The sequence below is a fragment of the Nematolebias whitei genome, chromosome 4 (assembly GCF_014905685.2).
Source record: "Nematolebias whitei isolate Nwh7 chromosome 4, NemWhi1, whole genome shotgun sequence".
Taxonomy (NCBI): domain Eukaryota; kingdom Metazoa; phylum Chordata; class Actinopteri; order Cyprinodontiformes; family Rivulidae; genus Nematolebias; species Nematolebias whitei.
The window spans coordinates 15,007,243-15,026,287 of record NC_056501.1 but is presented as its reverse complement, the minus strand read 5'-3'; the positions used below and the strand labels follow the sequence as shown (position 1 = coordinate 15,026,287).

At 40.0% G+C, this 19,045-nt stretch overlaps 1 protein-coding gene across 2 annotated transcripts; it reads right to left on the bottom strand.

Annotated features, from left to right (window-relative positions):
- Window positions 1-845: 845 nt before the first annotated feature.
- Window positions 846-17,950, bottom strand: fhl1a (four and a half LIM domains 1a). Of its 2 annotated transcripts, none has more exons than XM_037675746.1 (6): window positions 17,802-17,950; window positions 4,579-4,760; window positions 4,061-4,238; window positions 3,753-3,922; window positions 3,480-3,666; window positions 846-1,409 (listed from the first exon to the last, which is right to left on the bottom strand). In XM_037675746.1, the coding sequence occupies exons 2-6, from the start codon at window positions 4,732-4,734 to the stop codon at window positions 1,255-1,257; spliced, it is 846 nt and encodes a 281-aa protein (XP_037531674.1). In that variant the 5' UTR covers window positions 4,735-4,760; window positions 17,802-17,950; the 3' UTR covers window positions 846-1,254. The 2 variants fall into 2 exon arrangements, with proteins under 2 accessions (XP_037531674.1, XP_037531673.1); XM_037675745.1 differs by lacking the exon at window positions 17,802-17,950 and adding an exon at window positions 8,781-8,867.
- Window positions 17,951-19,045: the final 1,095 nt, after the last annotated feature.

The following is a 19,045-nucleotide window of genomic DNA, read 5'->3' as shown; positions in this document are numbered from 1 at the left end:
ATTTATCAAAACACGTGGGTCAGGTTTGACGTCTCTGTTTTTCATTTTGTTTTTTGTGTTGAAATGTTCAGGTTCCCTCTGCTTGACTAGTCGATGACGATGAGGTTTGAGGACTTCTGCCTTTTTTTGTTGTTGTTGAATAACTAAAATCTCTTTCTACAAGCTTAAATGATCTCTGCTTTGATCACAAAGCTCAGTGAATGTAACAGCCTCCATAAACTGTCCTTTAGCTATATCTCTAAGAGCCGCTCGCGTTCAGCCATTTGTATATACTTTTATCAAACTTTTATGAGACTCTGCACTATCAAAGGTGAAAGATTACTGAGGAGTAGCTTTACTGTACAAATTAGATGAGCTGTGATATTTAGAGACAAAAAACACCCATGGTTCTGTCTTAGTTTAAACTTTAAATGACATCTACCCAAACGTTCCTTCCTGTTCCACTGTCCACCCATGAGGAGCTCATACAGCTGCTGCTTAAACTCATTGTGTGTATTTTTCAGATCCTCCTGCATCTTTCAGGTCGCAAAGACAGAACGAATAGCTTTTTGCCCTCAAAATTAACTAGTGATAAAATAGAACAGTGCCTTAGATCAAGATTTAGTTTTGTTTTTTGTTGCATTAGTCAACTAAGCGTGTCTTTACCTCGGCCTCGACAATCAACCAGGGTGACTGTGAAGATTTAATATCAAACCCATGTCCACAAATTAAATCTGTATTGTAAATATATCTAAAGAGAGCAAATATTATTCAGACTGTTAAAACAATAAAGTCTTGCAAAAATAATCCTTTTGTCAATTTCAGTTTCTTGTTGGGGGGGGGGGGGATAAACATCTGAAGCTTGTCACATTCTTTTATTTTGCATCAAACATCAAGCTTGAATACATGCTTTTTTTTTTCAGCATCAGTCACAAACTGTGTTTTAAATGTACTCTAAAATATTTTCAAACATACAGAGATGGGGCAGATTATTCATCAAAGCTGTTTGAGCAGCAGCCAGCATTTAATCTGGGAAACGAATCCAGTAAGGCACTTAAAAAAAGTGTTAGAAACTAACATTTAAAACTGAAACAAACTAGACAGGTGGAAGCTAGAGCTGAGTAAGTTGGAAAAACTTGTTTTTCAACAAAACTGTTTGCATGCATGCTTATACAGAAATAAGTTCATATTTTCTAATCAAAGCTGAACTCGGTGACTCTAAAGAGGCACTTTTCCACGACTCTACTTCAAACTCATTTCGGCTAATTGTGCCATTTACAGCTTCTTAGCGCAGTCGGGGCAGTAGATGTGATCTCCGTTGAGGACGAAGCGCTTGTTGGCCAATGAGAGGGAGCATCTCTTGCAGTTGAAGCAATACTCATGCCAGGCAAATCCCTCATAATTCACCACGTTGGTTCCATGGCCAAACCCTGCAGAAACAATGGGGCATCTGTGAGTTTATATTAAGGTCAATGTCTCGGTAAACAAGTAACCTAGTTAGACCCGTGTAGACACTCATTTAGGTATCTACGTTGTACCGCAGTGTCCTATTTCTCAGCATCTCGGCTCCCATCACGTTACCCAGTCAAACGCACTCAAGAAGCTGTGTTCACACACCACACTGGCCTAGTTTCTACTGAAGTGTTCAGGTTTGTGTTCCTGCGCACAAGGGGTTTACACTTGCAACACAACCAGAATACTCGTAATAAAAATTACAGGAGATTGATAACAATGTAAAAACTGCATTAATAATGGAAGAATTATGTCCCATGTTGTTTACACGGAGAGGCCGGAGTTAAAAACTACTACAGACATCCATTTAGCTTGTACTTTGCAGCTTCAACGATTAGGTATACTTAGTTCTCATGTGACATCACACATCCAGGCACTTTGTCGCAAGCCATCTCGATAGGCAAACAAAAGCTTCCCAACATAAAACTAAGCTTTCATGTTGGGTTAAAGGATGTTCTAACCTCGCAGTGGTTCAGCAAACTAGTTTTCACTGCTTTCCAAAAATAAAACAGAGTTGCGCATAGAACCTCGACCGCAAGAATAATCCTTCGAAAAAGAGAACTGGCATGTCCAATCCTGGTCTTCAAGGGCCACTTTGTTTCTCTGCTCCAAGTCACCTGATTAAGTGAATGGATCTTTAAGTTCTGCAGAAGCAGGTGCGTTGGAGCAGAGAAACATTTAAAACGGGTAATAATAGGTGCTATGTGTTATCATTGTATGCTGTACAATGACGACATTAGTTCTCCGCATTTAACCCATCACACCTGAGATACACCCAGGTGGAGCAGTGGGCGGATATTTGGGCACCCGAGGAGCAATTAGGGATTGGGTGTCTTGGTCAGGGACACCACGACATGGGAATGGCGGGGAGTCGAATGGAGACTTTCAAACCAAGTCGACTACTCTACCTCTACCCATCTCGGCCTGTAAGTAGGTAAGTAGTCCTGCAGAACTAGGATTGGATACCCCAGGTCTAGAATCTGCTCAAATCACTTTTATTCAAGTAAGTTGTAAATATTCTTGTATGTGTGCAGAAACACATCCAAAAATACTCCATAACAGTCCTGTTATGGACAGTATGGGTCGAGGGTGAGGTTCCAAGTATCTCGGGGTTTTGTTCACCAATGAGGGAATGGAGCGTGAGTTTGACAGATGGATTGGTGCATCATCTGGAGTCTTGTGGACTCTGTGCTGGTCCATTGTGGTGAAGAGGGAGCTGAGCTGTTAGGCAAAGCTCTCTGTTTACCGGTCAGTCTACGTTCCTACCCTCACCTATGGTCACAAATTTTGGGTAGTGACCAAAAGAATGAGATTGTGGATACAGGCAGTTGAAATGAGTTTCCTCAGCAGGATAGCTGGACTCTCCCTTGGAGACAGGGTGAGAAGTTCAGTTATCCAGAAGAGAGTCTGAGTAGAACCGCTGCTCCTCCACATTGAAAAGAGCCAGTTGAGGTGGTTCGTGCATCTGGTAAGGATGCTTTCTGGGCGCCTCCCCAGGGAAGTGCTTTGGGCATGTCTGACTGGGAGGAGGCCCTGGGGAAGACCCAGGACACGCTAGAGAGACTACGTCTCTCGGTTGGTCTCGGAACACCTCGGGGGTCCTCCCAGAAGAGATGGAAGAGGTGAGTGTGGAAAGAGATATCTAGGCCTCCCTGCTCAAGATGCTGCCCCTGTGACCCGACTTCGGAACAAGTGGAAGATTATGTACCAGTATGTATGTGTGCTAGAACTACTTGGGTCAGGATTTAGAATGTCTGCAAAGCAATGCTATGTACTAAATGTCAAAACTGAATACTCTTACTCTGCACAGACAAACATCTAATGTTGGGAAAATCTGCTGTTTATATCTTGCTCTTGCACATTGGTCAAGAGTAGTTTTGAAGCCGTTACTGTCTAGCACTTGCCTACCAAGATGGTGGTGATATCATGTTGCGCACATCCAGTCAAGATTTATGGAAATTATGTATACCAGTGGTCTACGGCCTAACCTGTGATGGGGTTCTTGCAGCCATGGCACTTCTTGGCCACGTCAGTTTTGTAGCAGTCCACGCAGTAAACGTGATTCTCGTGGGAGGTAAAGCGAGTTCCTGCCAAAGGTTTACGGCAGGTCTGGCACACAAAACACTCAGAGTGCCAGGGCTGGTCCTGGTAGCTGACCCCTCCAGAGGTGATGGGCTGAACAAAGAAGCAGAGAGCATCATGTCAGATGAAACAAGACTGAAATGTTCCTCATTCTGCTGAATTCTGAGGTCAACATGCACCTGCTTGCAGTGGAAGCATTTCTTGGCAAACTTCTTTTCATGGCAAGGAGGGCAGTAGATGTCATCACCTTTGGTCACAAAACTCTGTGAGCGTATTGGCTGATTGCATTCAAAGCATTTGAAGCATTCCTCGTGCCACATCTTGTTCTTGTACTCCACATTCTTGGACCCTAAAACAACAGCGTAAAGTATTTCCTTTCTTTTTTCATCTGTAGATGGTGTTTTTTAGTTAAAGAAAACCTTACTTTAACACTGAAATGTGGTAATTTATTAGGGCTCTAACACACAAAAATATAACAAGGACCCACCTGGCATCACCACCTTGTAGCAGCCCTGGCAGCGGTTTCCATCCTCCCTCGAGCCACACTTGCCACACATGATCTTGCCGTCGTCCCGGGCGTTGAATGGCTCGCTGGCCAGCGGCTTGTAGCATTTGGCGCAGCGGAAACAATCCTCGTGCCAGTAACGGTTCTTATGGTGCAGCTCCTGAACATAAGGGTTTGAATTTAAACATCTGCTCAAAGTCTTCCTTAATGTGAAGTTTGTTTACTCATCATGTGGACGGCCAGAATCCAGAGATGCAGAGGATGCAAGAATTAATATGAAGTAGGATGAGGTATGTATTTCATTTATGAACACAAAAGCATAAAAAATACTGATGGGTGACTATTACATCCACAAAGTTGCACTGACAAAGATTTTACTCCAAACTAGTGTTTCTTAACAGCCGCATTTTATTGTCCGTCTGTGGGGGAAAGGTATTTTTTTATATATACAGTATATATCTGATTCTTCTTCACTCGCATTCCTTGCATTTGTCTTTTACCTTTGAGTCGGCTCCAATCGGGCGCCTGCACTCTGCACAGGTGTTTGCGCAGAGTTTATCGAAGCACTTGGTGCACACGTGCTTCTCATCCTTCTTCACGTACTTCTTCCCGTGCAGGTTGTCACGGCAGTAGTAGCAGTCGAAGCGATCGGTCATGGTGGAGGTGAGGTAACTCCTCGGTCCTGAGGGGAGACCAAAATAAAAGTTGTGGATTATAGTTTCTGTTGATTCTCAGCTACATTTAAGGAACAGGAACTTTTTCGAATCCAGCTTAGACTCAAAAAAACAATCCAGTTAAAATTTAAGAAATGGTAAATAAAGAAGATAATAGTTGTCCATGTTGAAGGTAAAGTCTACAAGACTATCACTAAGCAGCGTCCTGGTCTTCTGACCACAGCTGCCAATATTATTTAAAAGTATAAGGTTCCTGACACTAGCCAACATCCCAGGATGTGGAGGCAAGAGGGAATGCAACCCCAGGTTAATTAGACAAATGCTGACAATAGTTAAAGAGCCAAGGAAGCCGTTCAAGCTGAACTCCAAGGTCAAGGTTTCTGAGCACCGTCCATCACACTTGGAATCATAATGGGCACCATTGAATAAAATCTAAAAGGGCTCTGCTACAAACATAAACAAAAAAGCCAGATAGGAGTTTGCCAAATTTTGTGTTAAGAAGTTTCAATGTTTCTGAGATCCAAGAGAAAACTGGAGCTTTGTGGCTCCTGTCCCAACAGTTGTGGTTTTGATTATTGTGGAAGGCTACCAGCAAATGTATCCATATCTGTAAGTGTTGACACAACTCTGGTTCATCTCCTGATTCTTTTCTATCCCCCAATGATTCATGGGTCAAACTTAGGTGGCTTAAACTAAAAGCATTCTTGTGAAAATATTCAGGGACTGGACCGAAAACAAGAGGAATAAAGAAGCCGAACCGTGAAGAAAAACTTTGAAAGGCCCTCTGAGGAACTTAATCAGACTAGAAGTCTGGCTCCTTGGAAGCCAAAGATTTGTGAAAATGAGCAATTATTCAATGCTTTTTCTCAGCCCTGTGTGTAAAACTTATTAAAATCTCAGTGGAAACATCTGTACATTAAAATAAAGTCAGACGTCTTTAACAAAAGCCCCATGTTTTTCTCCACGTTCTCATAAAGACACCGTTAGACCCAGCTCTCAGCAGCATACCAAACTGATGAGAGAAGTGTGGGAGAAGTGAAACAGCAGCTCACACGTCTGCTTGTTGTTGTCCCTCCTGCAGATTCTATATCTTTAAAGTGTTCGGATCAGTCTCACACTGTCTGTCTGCACTTTAAACCACTCATTGGATCAGAAATGTTTGTAGATAGAAATTGCAAATTGTATTTCCTGCAAAAATGCAGAAGAACTTGCAGAGAGCTGAAATTGGCTATGAAAAAACATGCTGAAATGGAAAAACTAAACTAGCAGAAGAAAGCAGCAAAAACACATATTTGCTGAAACTGGTTTAGATATTCAGAGATGAGCAGAAGAAAAAGGAAAGTAGCTAATAAAGGCTAAAATTATCCAAAAAATGGCTGAAAAGTATCTGAAAGGCAGAAAGAAGCTTAAACTAGAAGGAAGCAGAAAAAAAGTAATAAGTTGAAAAAGCTAAAATTAGAATAAAAGTAGCTGAAATCGCTAAAACTAGCATAATTAAGCTGAAAGGAGCATAATATGCTGAAATTAGCAGAAAGAAGTTATTTTGTCTGAATGTAACAGAAATTACCATAAAAACATATTTATCTGAAAACAGCTGAAAGTAGCTAAAAATTGGTTAAACGTAGCTGAAAAGCTATAGAACAAGCTTAAATAAGCAGAAATACATTTGCCCAAGTATGCTGAAAGAAGCGGAAATGAGCACAAAAAGTGGAAATAATCTGAAAAAAGAAATTTGCAAACAGCTAGTAGCTAAAAAGCAGAAAGAGCTTAGTGGAGAGAGCACATTTCTGCTGAATTAAGCTGAAAATAGTTTAAATTTGTGCAAAAAAATGTGGAATTAGCTGGAAAAAGCTCAAATGAACATAAATGGTAAAAATAGCTAAATAGTAGCTGAAATAGTAGAAAAATCTGAAACTTGCAGAAATAACCTGAAAGGAGCAGAAATAAATTAGAAAAAGCACAGAAATGTTGTATCGTAATTAGCAGAAAGAATTTGAAAGGAGCGCAAAACAGCTTAAATTAGCTGAAGATAGCTATAAAAAAAAAATTACAGATGGAAGCTGAAAGAAGCTGAACCAGAACAAATGTGAAAGGAGCAGTAAAATGTTGTCAACAGATCTAAAGATTTGAAGGATGTAAAATGAGCTCAATTCATTTCCGATGAGAAAAATATGTCAGAAAAGGCTAAATATTTCTAAAAGCTAAAGTTGCACCCATACCAAAAGTCATAGCAGGATTGTCCTGAAAGCTGAACATTTTGATACATGATTTGTTGAAATAGCACAAAAACTGGAACGAGAAAGATGCTGAAAAACGTACAGAAGAAACGAGGATCACAATGGAGTGAATGCTTCATAAACATTCACACAATAATCAGCATTTGATTTTCACCACATGTATTCTTCATGAAGGTGTGAGGTGGAGTGCAGACTAAAACTTTATTTACACCCTCATGTAGCAGCTGAACACAAACAGCACCGCAGGTATTTTAATCTAATCGCCAACAACAGGAGCAACGGAGGAAACGATGTGTGGAACGAGTCCTGGTCGCCATAGCGACTAGCAAAACATTTATGAAATGGGGACTGCTGCTATTTATGAGGCATGTTGTAAACAGCGCTGTGAAGACGCCAAGCCTCCCACAGAGACACGAGCTTCTGTTGAGTGTGGAGGATGGATGGATGTGAGCTAATCAACAGGAAAAACCCTCTCAGTCCACCACAAGCCTGTCACATCGCAGCTGTCAGTTGATTCTATTTTAAACTCTTTTTATTTAAAGAACACTGCTCCTCTCCGCAGAGTGATGCTTGTTGTGGCTCCGGCTGAAACTCGTCCAGTATTTTAAGCTTTTGTTGCAAACAGAGCATCACCTGTTGGGTGATCTGTGTGGTATGCACTGACCCTCAGCTGTGCAGGAGTGGGGGATTATTGGCCTCTTTGGGGAAAAGTCCTCTGCTGTGACAAAGGTCATGGTGGGACCAGTGACTCAGAAGTTGGCAAACCTGCCTCCTTCAATGATGCAGCTGACTGAATACAGCCTCCTTCACATAAATGCTACAAACTGAGCTGGGACTAAAAGGGCTGTTTTTTTTAAACAATGTTATAAATAAATTACAAAAGGGGGCAAAAATTAAAACCTTTTTCAAACTAAGGGCCAGTTTCAGAATCTACATTAACGCGTCAGATACCCAACATCTTTTCTTGGTTGCAGGTTCCTCGACAAGAGTTTGATTGGTCTCATTTGATGTTCTCTGTTGCACTTTTAACATCATAATCAAAGATTACCGAAAACATTAAAGTGATAAAAGTATTTTACATTTAAAATAACACCTTGGGTGCCAGATAAGAGGTCAACAAGGGCCACATTTGGCCCCCGGGCCTTGAGTTTGACACATATGCTAAAGTGTTTAAAGTGCATTATATATTTAAAAAAAAAAAAAAAGTACACAATATAATGCATATAGATCACAAAATATAAGTGTTTGATAGAATTTTCATATCCAAAATATATTTTTTCTTAATTATATTGACATTTTGGCTTTTCCACAGGTCATTTTGCAGCAATAACAGTTTATGTTTCACCAAAAATTAATCCAAGCTGAGAGGAAACTTGAAGTCGGATGATGTTAATGAAGAAAATCAATAAATCGAATATTTTTAAGAAAAATCTCGCTTTTTGTTTTCGAGAATTAGCTGTACCAGAGATTTTGTACCCAGCAATATGATGGAATAAATGTCAAAGTAAATTATCTTACTAGAAAAAAAAAAACGTTATATTAAATTTGAACTTTTAAAGCAAACTTTAATTCTCCTGGGCATGATGGAGCTGCCTCTCAGGAAAATAAAAGGTTTTTGAAAAAATCTGGATTTTTTTTTTATCTCAACTGTAAATGGAAAAACTCTCAGAGTTAAAGATAAATGATAAGATAAATAAACCTTTTAACATGTCAAAACAACACAGGCCTTTTTACGTGATGAAGAACGAACCATATGAAAAGTGAAGCAGTGAATAATTTCAAACATTTTACCTGAGTGTCTGTAAGTCATGTTCGATTCCAGTCAGGCAGAAAAACCAAACCAGGCGATGCAACGTCCACAGAGGGTCAAACCAACAAACGTGGAGCATCATTTAGTCCTGGAGGCCTGTATATACCCCTCTGTGACCCAAACAAAGCCCTGACCCCACATCCAAATCCAACCTTCACCCCCCTCCTGTCCTTTTTAGGGTGTGTGGATGAACGAGCGAGCGAGGGCAGATTAGGTGATACAAAACAGATTCCTCTGCGGTAACATCAGCCGTTAAAAAAAGAGAAAACACAATCTAAAGGTCCGCGGAGGTTAACGGATACTCCCACCACCTGATATGACATGTCCTACTGTTGAACGTGAACAGAACACGTCAGATCAGATTGTGTTTGTGGGTGGATTCATGTAAACAAACTAAACTTTGCATAAATTATCGAGTCAGAGCAAAGTTTTGCAGAGAAGGCAACAAGGCTCGGGTCCGGGTGTCTCGCAGATGTTCACTCAAAGAGAATAAGTCACAGCTGCAGGCAACACCAAACGCATCGCACAAGTCGAGTTTAAGGTTGTTAGCAACATATGAGGTTTAATCAATTCTTTTAATGATTTAAATATTCAACTCTAGAAACGTGTGGCCTTGGCGTTTAATTTTACTAATGCATTGGAGCTAAACCCAACTTTTACTGTATATATAATTTTATACCAGGAAAACCCCACAAGTTCATCTTTATTATGTTTGTTTAAAATTGCAGATTTGTTTTTTAGCCCATCCTCTAGAAAAGAAACAAGTCTCCCGGCTGTATCCATAAGATGTGCAGGAGGGAACAACCAGAGAGTTGTAAAACAAAGAACATCTGACAGTGAGCAGAAATCACTTTACTGTTAGGATCAGCAACGAGGATCTGTTCATCTTGAGCAACATCTGGATTCCTGTCATCAACCACAACTTTTCGTTTTATTGTGTCAATGCTTATTAAGCATTCACACTGTTGTGATTCTGTTTACATTTATTATTATTATTATGCCATATTCCTCCATTTACTTTAAACTATTCCGTACGTTTTTCAGTGTCGCTCTCGTTCCGCTATTTGTGAACCATTTCAATAAATCCCAAATCAAAACGTTCAGCTCTTTTCCTGTTATGACTTTTGGTATCGGCACAACTTTAGCTTTTAGATATCCTGATGCATGCTCAATAATCCAGGTATAAAAATCTAAACAAAGTTAAATCTGGTCCTCTGGACATTCAAAAAACAAAACAAAGCAAAAAAAAAAAAAAATGTAGAAACGTTTCGTCTTTCATCCGAAAGACTTCTTCAGTCTGAGGTGCTGTATTCAGCTCAGTCTTATAAATAGCACCTTCTCAGAGTGGATCAACCAGTTTGCTGCTGACAACCAACTGGGCCTTCCTGAAAGCAGAGAAGAAACCCAAACAGGACTCCAGTCAGCCATCAGGTGAAAAGGAGGAACCCAGACCAGTGGTCATTCCATATGTTGAGGGAGTATCAGAGAAACTGAGACGTTTATTTTCTAAACATAACGTCCCAGTGGCTTTTAAACCCCAAAATACATTACGGCAAAGACTGGTTCATCCCAAAGATCCAGTCCCCCGGCACAAACAGAGTAATGTTGTGTATGCTGTTCAGTGTCAGGAGGGTGATCAGTCTTACATCGGGGAAACTAAACAGCCACTGGCCAAAAGGATGGCCCAGCACAGAAGATCAACATCATCAGGCCAGGACTCTGCGGTCTACACTCATCTCCAGGCCAGCGGTCACTCTTTCAGGGATGAAGATGTTCACATCCTGGACATAGAGGAACGATGGTTTGAGAGAGGAGTAAAGGAGGCCATCTTTGTGAAAAGAAACCGTCCATCATTAAACAGGGGTGGAGGCCTCCGGGTTCAACTGTCCCCCTCTGTGATTGCTAGTATCACTCAGCCCTCTGTGAACAGTAAACAGCCATCAGTGTGCTAATGATCCATTGTTAGGCTGATGGTCCTTCTTGATCATGTGATCAGCTGGTTTTGGTTGTCAGCAGCAAACTGGTTGATCCACTCTGAGAAGGTGCTATTTAAGAGACTGAGCTGAATACAGCACCTCAGACTGAGAAAGTCTCTCGGATGAGAGACAAAATGTTTCTACATTTTTTTGTTAATTTTGTTGTTGTTGTTGTTGTTTTGTTTTTTGAATGTCCATTGGACCAGATTTAACTTTTTTAGATTTAGCTTTTAGAAATCTTTAGCCTTTTCTGCCTTTTTATTCCTCGTAGGAAATGATTTGAGCTCATTTTACATCATTCAAATTTTTAGATCTGTTTAAAACCTTTTACTGCTCCTTTCACATTTTGTTCTGGTTCAGCTTCTTTCAGCTTCCTTGTGCAAAAAATAAAAATTCAGCTACTTTCAGCTAATTCCAGCTGTTTTTTCAGCCGTTTGTGCTCCTTTCAGGTTATTTCTGCTAACAACATGTTTGGGCTTCTAACTTCTTTCTGCTAATTTCAGCTTGTTATGCTCCTTTCAGCTTATTTCTGAAAGTTTCAGATATTTCTTCCATTTCAGCTACAATTTTGCCGTTTTATGCTCATTTATATTTTTCAGCTAATTCCACATTTTTGCACTCATTTCAACTTTTTTCAGCCTAATTCAGCAAAAATGTGGTCTCTCCACTTCCTTCTGGTAATTTAAGCTTATTTTTGCTTCTTTAGCTACTATTTAGCTGTTTTTTTTTTCAAATTTCTGTTTTTTCCAGATAATTTCCACTTTTTTATGCTCATTTGCTTGTTTAAGCCTAATCGGGCACAGTTGTGCTCTCTCCACTTCCTTCAAGTAGTTTAAGCTTCTTTCTGCCTTTTCAGCTACATTTCTAGCTAATTTGAGCTTTTTTTTTTTTAGCTAATTTAGTATTTTTTATTCTCATTTCTGCTTATTTAAACCAAATTCAGCAAATATGAATTCTTTCTACTTTCTTCTGCTAACTTGTTTTTCCATTTCAGCTACATTTCAGCATGTTTGTGTTCTTTTGTACAGCACTTTGGTTGGCCTTGTTGCTGTTTTAAGTGCTATATAAATAAATTGGTATGGTATGGTATGGTATGTCTTTTTTTTAAATATACGGTCATTTCAGCTGTTTTTCAGCAAGTTCTTCAGCAATGCTGTAAGCATTCACACTGCGTTTTTGCAGGAAATGCAATTTCTCTAGCTAAAGTTACAAGAGTGATTTTACTTTTAAAGCCAGGATGAATTTCAGCTTTCTAAGAAGAAAATTGGTTATGTCATCAAAGCGTCTCGGGCAATACGGTGGTGCAATGGTTAGAGGCGTTGTCCCTCAGTGAGAAGGTCGTACTCGTGCATGTTTTCTCCGGGTACTCCGGTTTCCTCCCACAGACCAAAAACATGCATGTTGGACTGATTGGTAACTCTAAATTGTCTCTATTGTGAGAGAGTGAATGGTTGTTTGTCTCCGTGTCCCTGTGTTGGACTGGAGACATGTCCAGTGTGTGACTGCCAGAGACAGGCTGGAGAAGTGGGTGCAAGAAGATGGATGGATCTCCAAAAATATATATAGAAAATAGTATGTGGTGTGTTTTAGAGCTGCTTCTTGAAAGGACATCTGGTCGTAATTACAGATTTGATTTGGTCCATTACCGTAGGACACAGAATTACATTTGTCCCTCTTTTCTAATTGGTCGCCCAGTTCGACTAAACCCACACAGACTAATTAATGTTCAGGGAGGCGCCACGACTCCCAGCCAACAGATGCCTCCTGAGGAAGATGATCCGCTCTATATTACGGAAGAATATCTCCCATTTTTTCGTTCTTCTTCATGTTGTTTTCATGAACACTCATGTCAGATTAAAATTCATGCTCATTTTCTGATCTTCACTTTAATCTTTGTCAGCGCACAACGATGCAGTCTTCATTTTTTCAATTAAAGAGTCAGCCCCAGGTCGTGAGAGTGGGAGCGGGGGGTGGGCTCAGCCTTAAGGTGAGGGGTGAGGAGCGCCATCGGAGCTCGGAGTGGAGTCGCTGCTTCCTCACATCGAAAGGAGTCAGTGGAGGTGGTTCAGGCTCTGATCCCTCCTGGACACCTCCTTATGGACTAGATGGAAGAAACAGACTCTGTCTCTTGCCCACAAGCTTTACTCCAGGTTTCCTAACGAGATATCTGCCTGTACTTGCTGAATAAATGAGATTAAATCGCTGAGGGGGACTGGAACAAACAGCTGCTGTGGTTCTGTCGGACCCAGCAGCAACAGAATCTTCATCTTGGAGCCAACGGGCTCGACCTCTCGCCATGGATCTCCATGCGTCTCAGCCGCCCTCCAAATCTGGTTAGTCGGCAGACAGCCTGAGCCACATTATCTCCGTCAGGGGAACAGTGACTCACCGTGCACACGCACAAAAATACACCAGAAAGCAGCATCAGAACACAGACATAAGGTCAGGATCCGGCTGCAGGACCCAGACATGCTGAGGTTAAAGTGTGTGGACAAAAGGCCGTGAGGGGAGCGTCATCAATGAAGACACTGTTCCAAAGCAGCGGGCGAGGTTTGGACACACGTTCACACACTGATGAAGCTCAGTGTACGTGTGTGTGTGTGTGTGTGTGTGTGTGTGTGTGTGTGTGTGCACTTCAGTTTCCACTGGCCTCAAACACAAAGAGTCTGTTCCTTCTGCTGATATCTACAGTCACAGTGAAGAAACTCAATGAGATTTCAAAGAGAAAGCCAGAAAAGTGCATTTGAGTCTTGAAAAAGTATTTTCTCAATACTAAAAAAAATCAAAACAATAATAAAATCATAATTTTCTGCTCAAACATAAAATAAAATGACAATTTCTGTTCTGCTCCTGTTGTTCTCTCTTCTCTAGACCAAAGACGGCAAATGGTGACAGAGTCCTCACCTCGTGGTCATTTTTATTTTTTAATTTTTTATTCTTCTTCTCATCAAACTGAGTTTAGGAAGTTCTTATTTTAATTTAAGGACCAAGATGAATTGATGTCATCTTAAAAGTAACTCAAATCTTAAACCTTTTGTGAGAGTCGATAAATCTTTACATTACCGTCAGTTTCACATTACACGTTTACTTAAATTAGTTTAATTAACTTCAGGAGCAGTTTGATGCACATCCAGCAGGAATTTGGTTCTATTTCTGCTAGAATAACGTTTTATAAAACTGATGGTGGTTTAAATATTAATGAACAGCATTCACGTGAACGGTGATGTCATGTCTTTAGTTCAGTGCTGATTATTCATTCACACCCATCTACTCACTACAGACTCATGTTCGGGCTGCTGTTTAATATACCGTATTATTTTACATTATTAGTGTTTAGCGTATATCTTAGTGTACATCTTAGATCCTTACATACCGTTTCTTTTTATACTTTATTTTTTTGCTATTTTTGGGTGTAACTGGGACCTTGAGTACACAATTTCATTCCACCTCATGTACCACGCGATGCGAATGACAGTAAAGGACCTTGATTAAGGCAGCAGTAATCCACTTTAGACTCAACTCTGCTCAGACTAGCCTTTAGCTTACCAATCCTGTCAGAATTAAACTATAGTTCTCCAAACTGAGTTTGTTCAAGGAGGTATCTACAACAGGTAAGATATTGATCATTGCAATACCTGGATGATCTCTTTAAAGTCTGTTGACAAACTTGAAGAGCCTCCACTTCAGCAGCAGTGAAGATTGTGCAGCTTGCACATCTTTTATGGGTAACGGTGCTTCATAAGACTCTGACAGGGGCTGGTTTACATAAAGTGTCGATAAGATTGTTTCCAACTTGTCACGCTGAATAAATGTGAACACAACAGTTTGATCTTTCAGCATAAATCTTCCAGCTTCTTGTTTTGTATCCTCATTGCTCGTTTATCCTCGAGCGCTTGTGGCTGTTGCCTCCACTCAGCTCGCTCAGCCCACACAGAGAAACGAGCAGCGTTCCCTATTTAGGAGAGCACACGCTTCATCAACATGCTCACAGCACTAAGACACGCCCTTCAGCTTTTCCTCCATGTTCCATTTGCAATAAAAAAGAAGGATGAGTGTCTTCTCAACAAAAAGCTGCCTGAATAAACAGCTGCCACTGTGGTTCAGATACATTATAGCCACCAACAAAATGTGTTCAGAGGCCACAAGTTCTGCCCTGCAGGGCCCAGCCTTTAATATAAAAATAAGTTTCAATGAAATATAATAACTGCTAAGTCTCACAGCTGTTTAGCCAGATGTTAAGAAGTTAGACTGAGGAAAAATCCAGCTTTGAGTTTATACACAGCATTTGTTGTTAATTAGCACAAGTGAGGCTGTTTATTTGCACAAACGCTGAGACAATTTGTTCTACAATGTCTGAAAACTACATTATGTCCACATTATTCAATAACAATTTTAATGTAGCCACATACAGATAGTTTCTTTTTGCTTTTTTTTTTTTGTCATCCTCTTTTTTCATGTTATCTAAAATAAATGTCATGTTTTTTTTATTCTGAATGAAAAATTTTGGTTGTTATTTGGCCTGAATTACAGGAATGTAAAATGAAGATAAAAAAATAAGAGAAAATGTCAAAAATAGTAAGTATTAAAAATGATTAAAAAAAAACGAACGTTAGAAACAATTTAATGAATTTAATGAAGTGTTGTTGACAACACGTTTTAGGTTTGTGTTTAAAACCCAAATCACAAATACCAACGCCAGAAACAGCTATATACTAGTAAAATACAGAACATGTTATTTACTGTATTTATCATATATATATATATATATATATATATATATATATATATATATATATACCTTTCATTTAAAAGGTGTCCAATTGATAAAATCTCAGGAGAACTTAATTTAACCCTCACATATATCAGTAGAATAAAACTTGGCAAAGCTTATAGGTTTTTTTTTTTTAATGAATAATTTCTGACATTTTTGTGTTGCTTTAAAATAAACACATGAAAAACATCCTCCCCCTTTTTCCATGTGACTCAGAAATGAAGTACCCGTAATATATAAACTTTTTACCTACATTTTCTATTCTGGGTCATAAAGAGGGAAAGGTTAAGGGTCAACAAAACTGTAGCTAAAAGCTAAAATGGCTCCAACAGTCACCTGTGAACAGTGGGGCAGGACAAAATAACTATCATCAGCATAACAATGAAAATTTATTCCATGCTGTTAAGAACTTTACCTAATGGAAGCATATATATATATATATATATATATATATATATATATATATATAAAGAGTATTGGTCCAAGCATTGAACCCTGAGGAGCTCCGCAACTAATTTTGGGACATGGAGACAAACAACATTCACTCTCTCACTCACAGCTGGGACAGTTTAGAGTTACCAAGGAATCCAACAGGCATGTTTTGGTCTGTGGGAGGAAACCGGAGTACCCAAAAAATAACAACACGTGCACAAAGAGAGCATACAAACTCCACCCAGAAAAGCCACAAGGCAGGAGGCGATCCGGTGACCTTCCTGCTGCAAGGCAACAAATCTAACCACTGCTCCACCGTGTGTTCAACCACCCCCACCCACTACCACGTACAGCCCTCATGGACCAGACTTGGCCCTTCACTTTGTTTAACAAAAATACATCTGCAGTTATGAAAACGTCTTGCACGTGAGATAATTGGCACATTACAGTTCTACATGTAGTTTATGGATCGCTTGAAGAACTTCATTATGTGCAAAACAAAGTGGCATTCTTAAAGTGAAACCCAGTTAATTTATCAGGCATTGAAATATGTTTTATGAGCCGTGAAGGACGGTGAAGTCATGGAGGAAGCACAAGGAGCGCCAGAAAAAGAACCGTAATCTTTGGCTCTCTTAAATGACATCATGCGTTTGGTTTGGCAGCTGCTCCATCAGAAAGGGAGGCGACTGTGCCGCCTAAAGCCACACGGAGCACATTTCGGCTCTGTGCGTGGTTATCTACACAAATACAGACGTGTAAGAAGCAAATATCACAGTGCATCGTTTGTTTTACTGGGAAGAAGAATTATTTGATGCAGCTTAGTTCTGTTTAAACTGGAGCTTATAACCAAACATCTCAGTGTCTGGAGGGTAAGATACTGGGCTCAGTTGATGATAAACTTTGGTTTATTACCGGTTTACTCATAAATCATCTAAACTGAACTAACTCCAAGATGTTGAACTTTACATGTGAAAACTTACACGAGCGCTTTCCTCTAAACTTCAACATTAAGTTATCAGATGGAGAGGAAATCCCTCATTATGATGCACCCTAACTGTTCTTCAGTAGAACGCCAAGATTTCTCTTTACCGACGAAAGGTCTGGTTTTCCTTGAAGGAATGCATATCGCCCGCTGCCTTTCATGCCGGAGTTTTAAGATCAGCTTAGGTTGAGAAATGAGGCATTACCGTTTCAAGTTTTGAGTCAATCCTATAAAAAACAAAGGTGTGCGCACATTTTTGTGTGATTTGCGAGACGACTCACTCTGAGGCTGTGTTGTGCACGACTCTCAGCTACTACCAGACCCAATTTTAGGGCAACATCTGTAAAACTGACTGAGCTATAAACATTTTGTGTTTGTTTCTTTGTTTGCTCAGTGGTGGAGTTCACCTTCAGCTGGGTTAACTGAAGCTAGATGTTCATACAATTATTGCTTTTTGACAGTTTCATTAAAAATGTGTCGCCTTGTTCATGAGATATGTTGCTAACAGACCCCCACACATTTTGACAGCAGGTGATAATGAGCCCCAAAGCAAAACTGAATTAGTTTGATAAAACTTAGAGCTTTGGTTGGTCTGGTTTGCTAAAACGCAACACCTGTTGCACAATTACTCCAAAATTAATCAGATGAAATAACATAAATTAATTGCAAATAACAAGCTAAATACTGTTTATGGATTCCTGACTGAAACTAACCGGAGAAGGAAATAGCTGGAATGACTCCTTAAGTGAGACAAATCAACATCCTTCTGATAACTTTTTTCTGTTTCAGTCCTTGTTTCATTCAATAATCTAAGATAAACAGAGGAGCTGTTAAAACTCACCTTTGTGAAGCAGATCAGTCCCTCAGCAGCAGCAGCTCTGTGTGTGTGTGTGTGTGTGTGAGTGTGTGTGGAGAGGCTGCTTTAAAAAGACGACGGAGGGAGTCGCTCAGAAAGGAAGAAGGAGGAAAAAAAAGGAAACCACCAGCTCAAACCCGTGTAAATTCTAACAAACAATGACCTCAGCCAGGAATTTACTGCTCGTTCTCATTGGCTCCACGCTGGGAAACAGATCTTCAGGAAAACAGTCAGAAATTTCCTGCATCAAAGAGCAGAGGCTTAATAATTACAAGCATGTGTCCGAGGCAGCTCTGACCTGCAGGAAAATTATGTTATTATACAGTTTATATCCTAAAAAATGAACATTTCTCTTTATATTTAGAAAGAAAAGACTGTTTATTTAACTTGATGCTTTTTGTCCCTCTTCAGTTCTGTTTTTCTCTCCTTCTTTGGTAAAAAAGTAGAGGAATGACTCAACTCAAAAGTAAATAGTCTGCAGATGATCCGCGATCTTAACCCATGACGGTAACAAAGTTCAGGTTGAAGCTTGGAACATGATCCCGTTGTGTAATGCAGACACTTAAACAGATATTTACATCATCTTTCTGAGCATCCCAAAGTGAGTTCCTCACATAAACATCTGAAGTAAAGCGTTTTTAAACTGCCATGGTGAGATAATAAAACAGAGGATCTGGGAGTCCAGGAGGTCATGTGCGTTGTGTTCAGGTCTGTCGTGGTTACTCAAAGATCATCGAGAAAATCGACAAAAATATTTTTTACACCACTGAAATATTTCTAATAACATTGATACATCTTAAAATGGACCAGAAGTTTACATACACCAATCGTGTCCTTTCAGCTTCAGTTAACAAGGCCCATTCTTGTTATTGATCACGACTGACTTCAGCTGGTAGTTTTTCTTTTCCAGCTTACTAAAGGTTTTACTTGACAGCCCTCACTGGTTTGACGGATACTCACCTGTCACCCTCGGATGAATGGACCTTGGTCAGGATGTTCAGGAACAACTCAGGATCCACCAACGTCCTGCCGTGAACTGGAAACTGCTGGAACCCCAGTGTCGTCATCCACAGTAGACTCTGTTTAACATCGCCATGGAAACCAAGAAGCAACCTCCAAAAGAGACACCTTCAAGCTCGACTAAAGTAGCCAGCTGTCCGCAAGGACATGCCAAATAGTTAACAAAAAAGTAGAAAACACTAGCTAAAAGTTAGCAAAAACATAGCAAA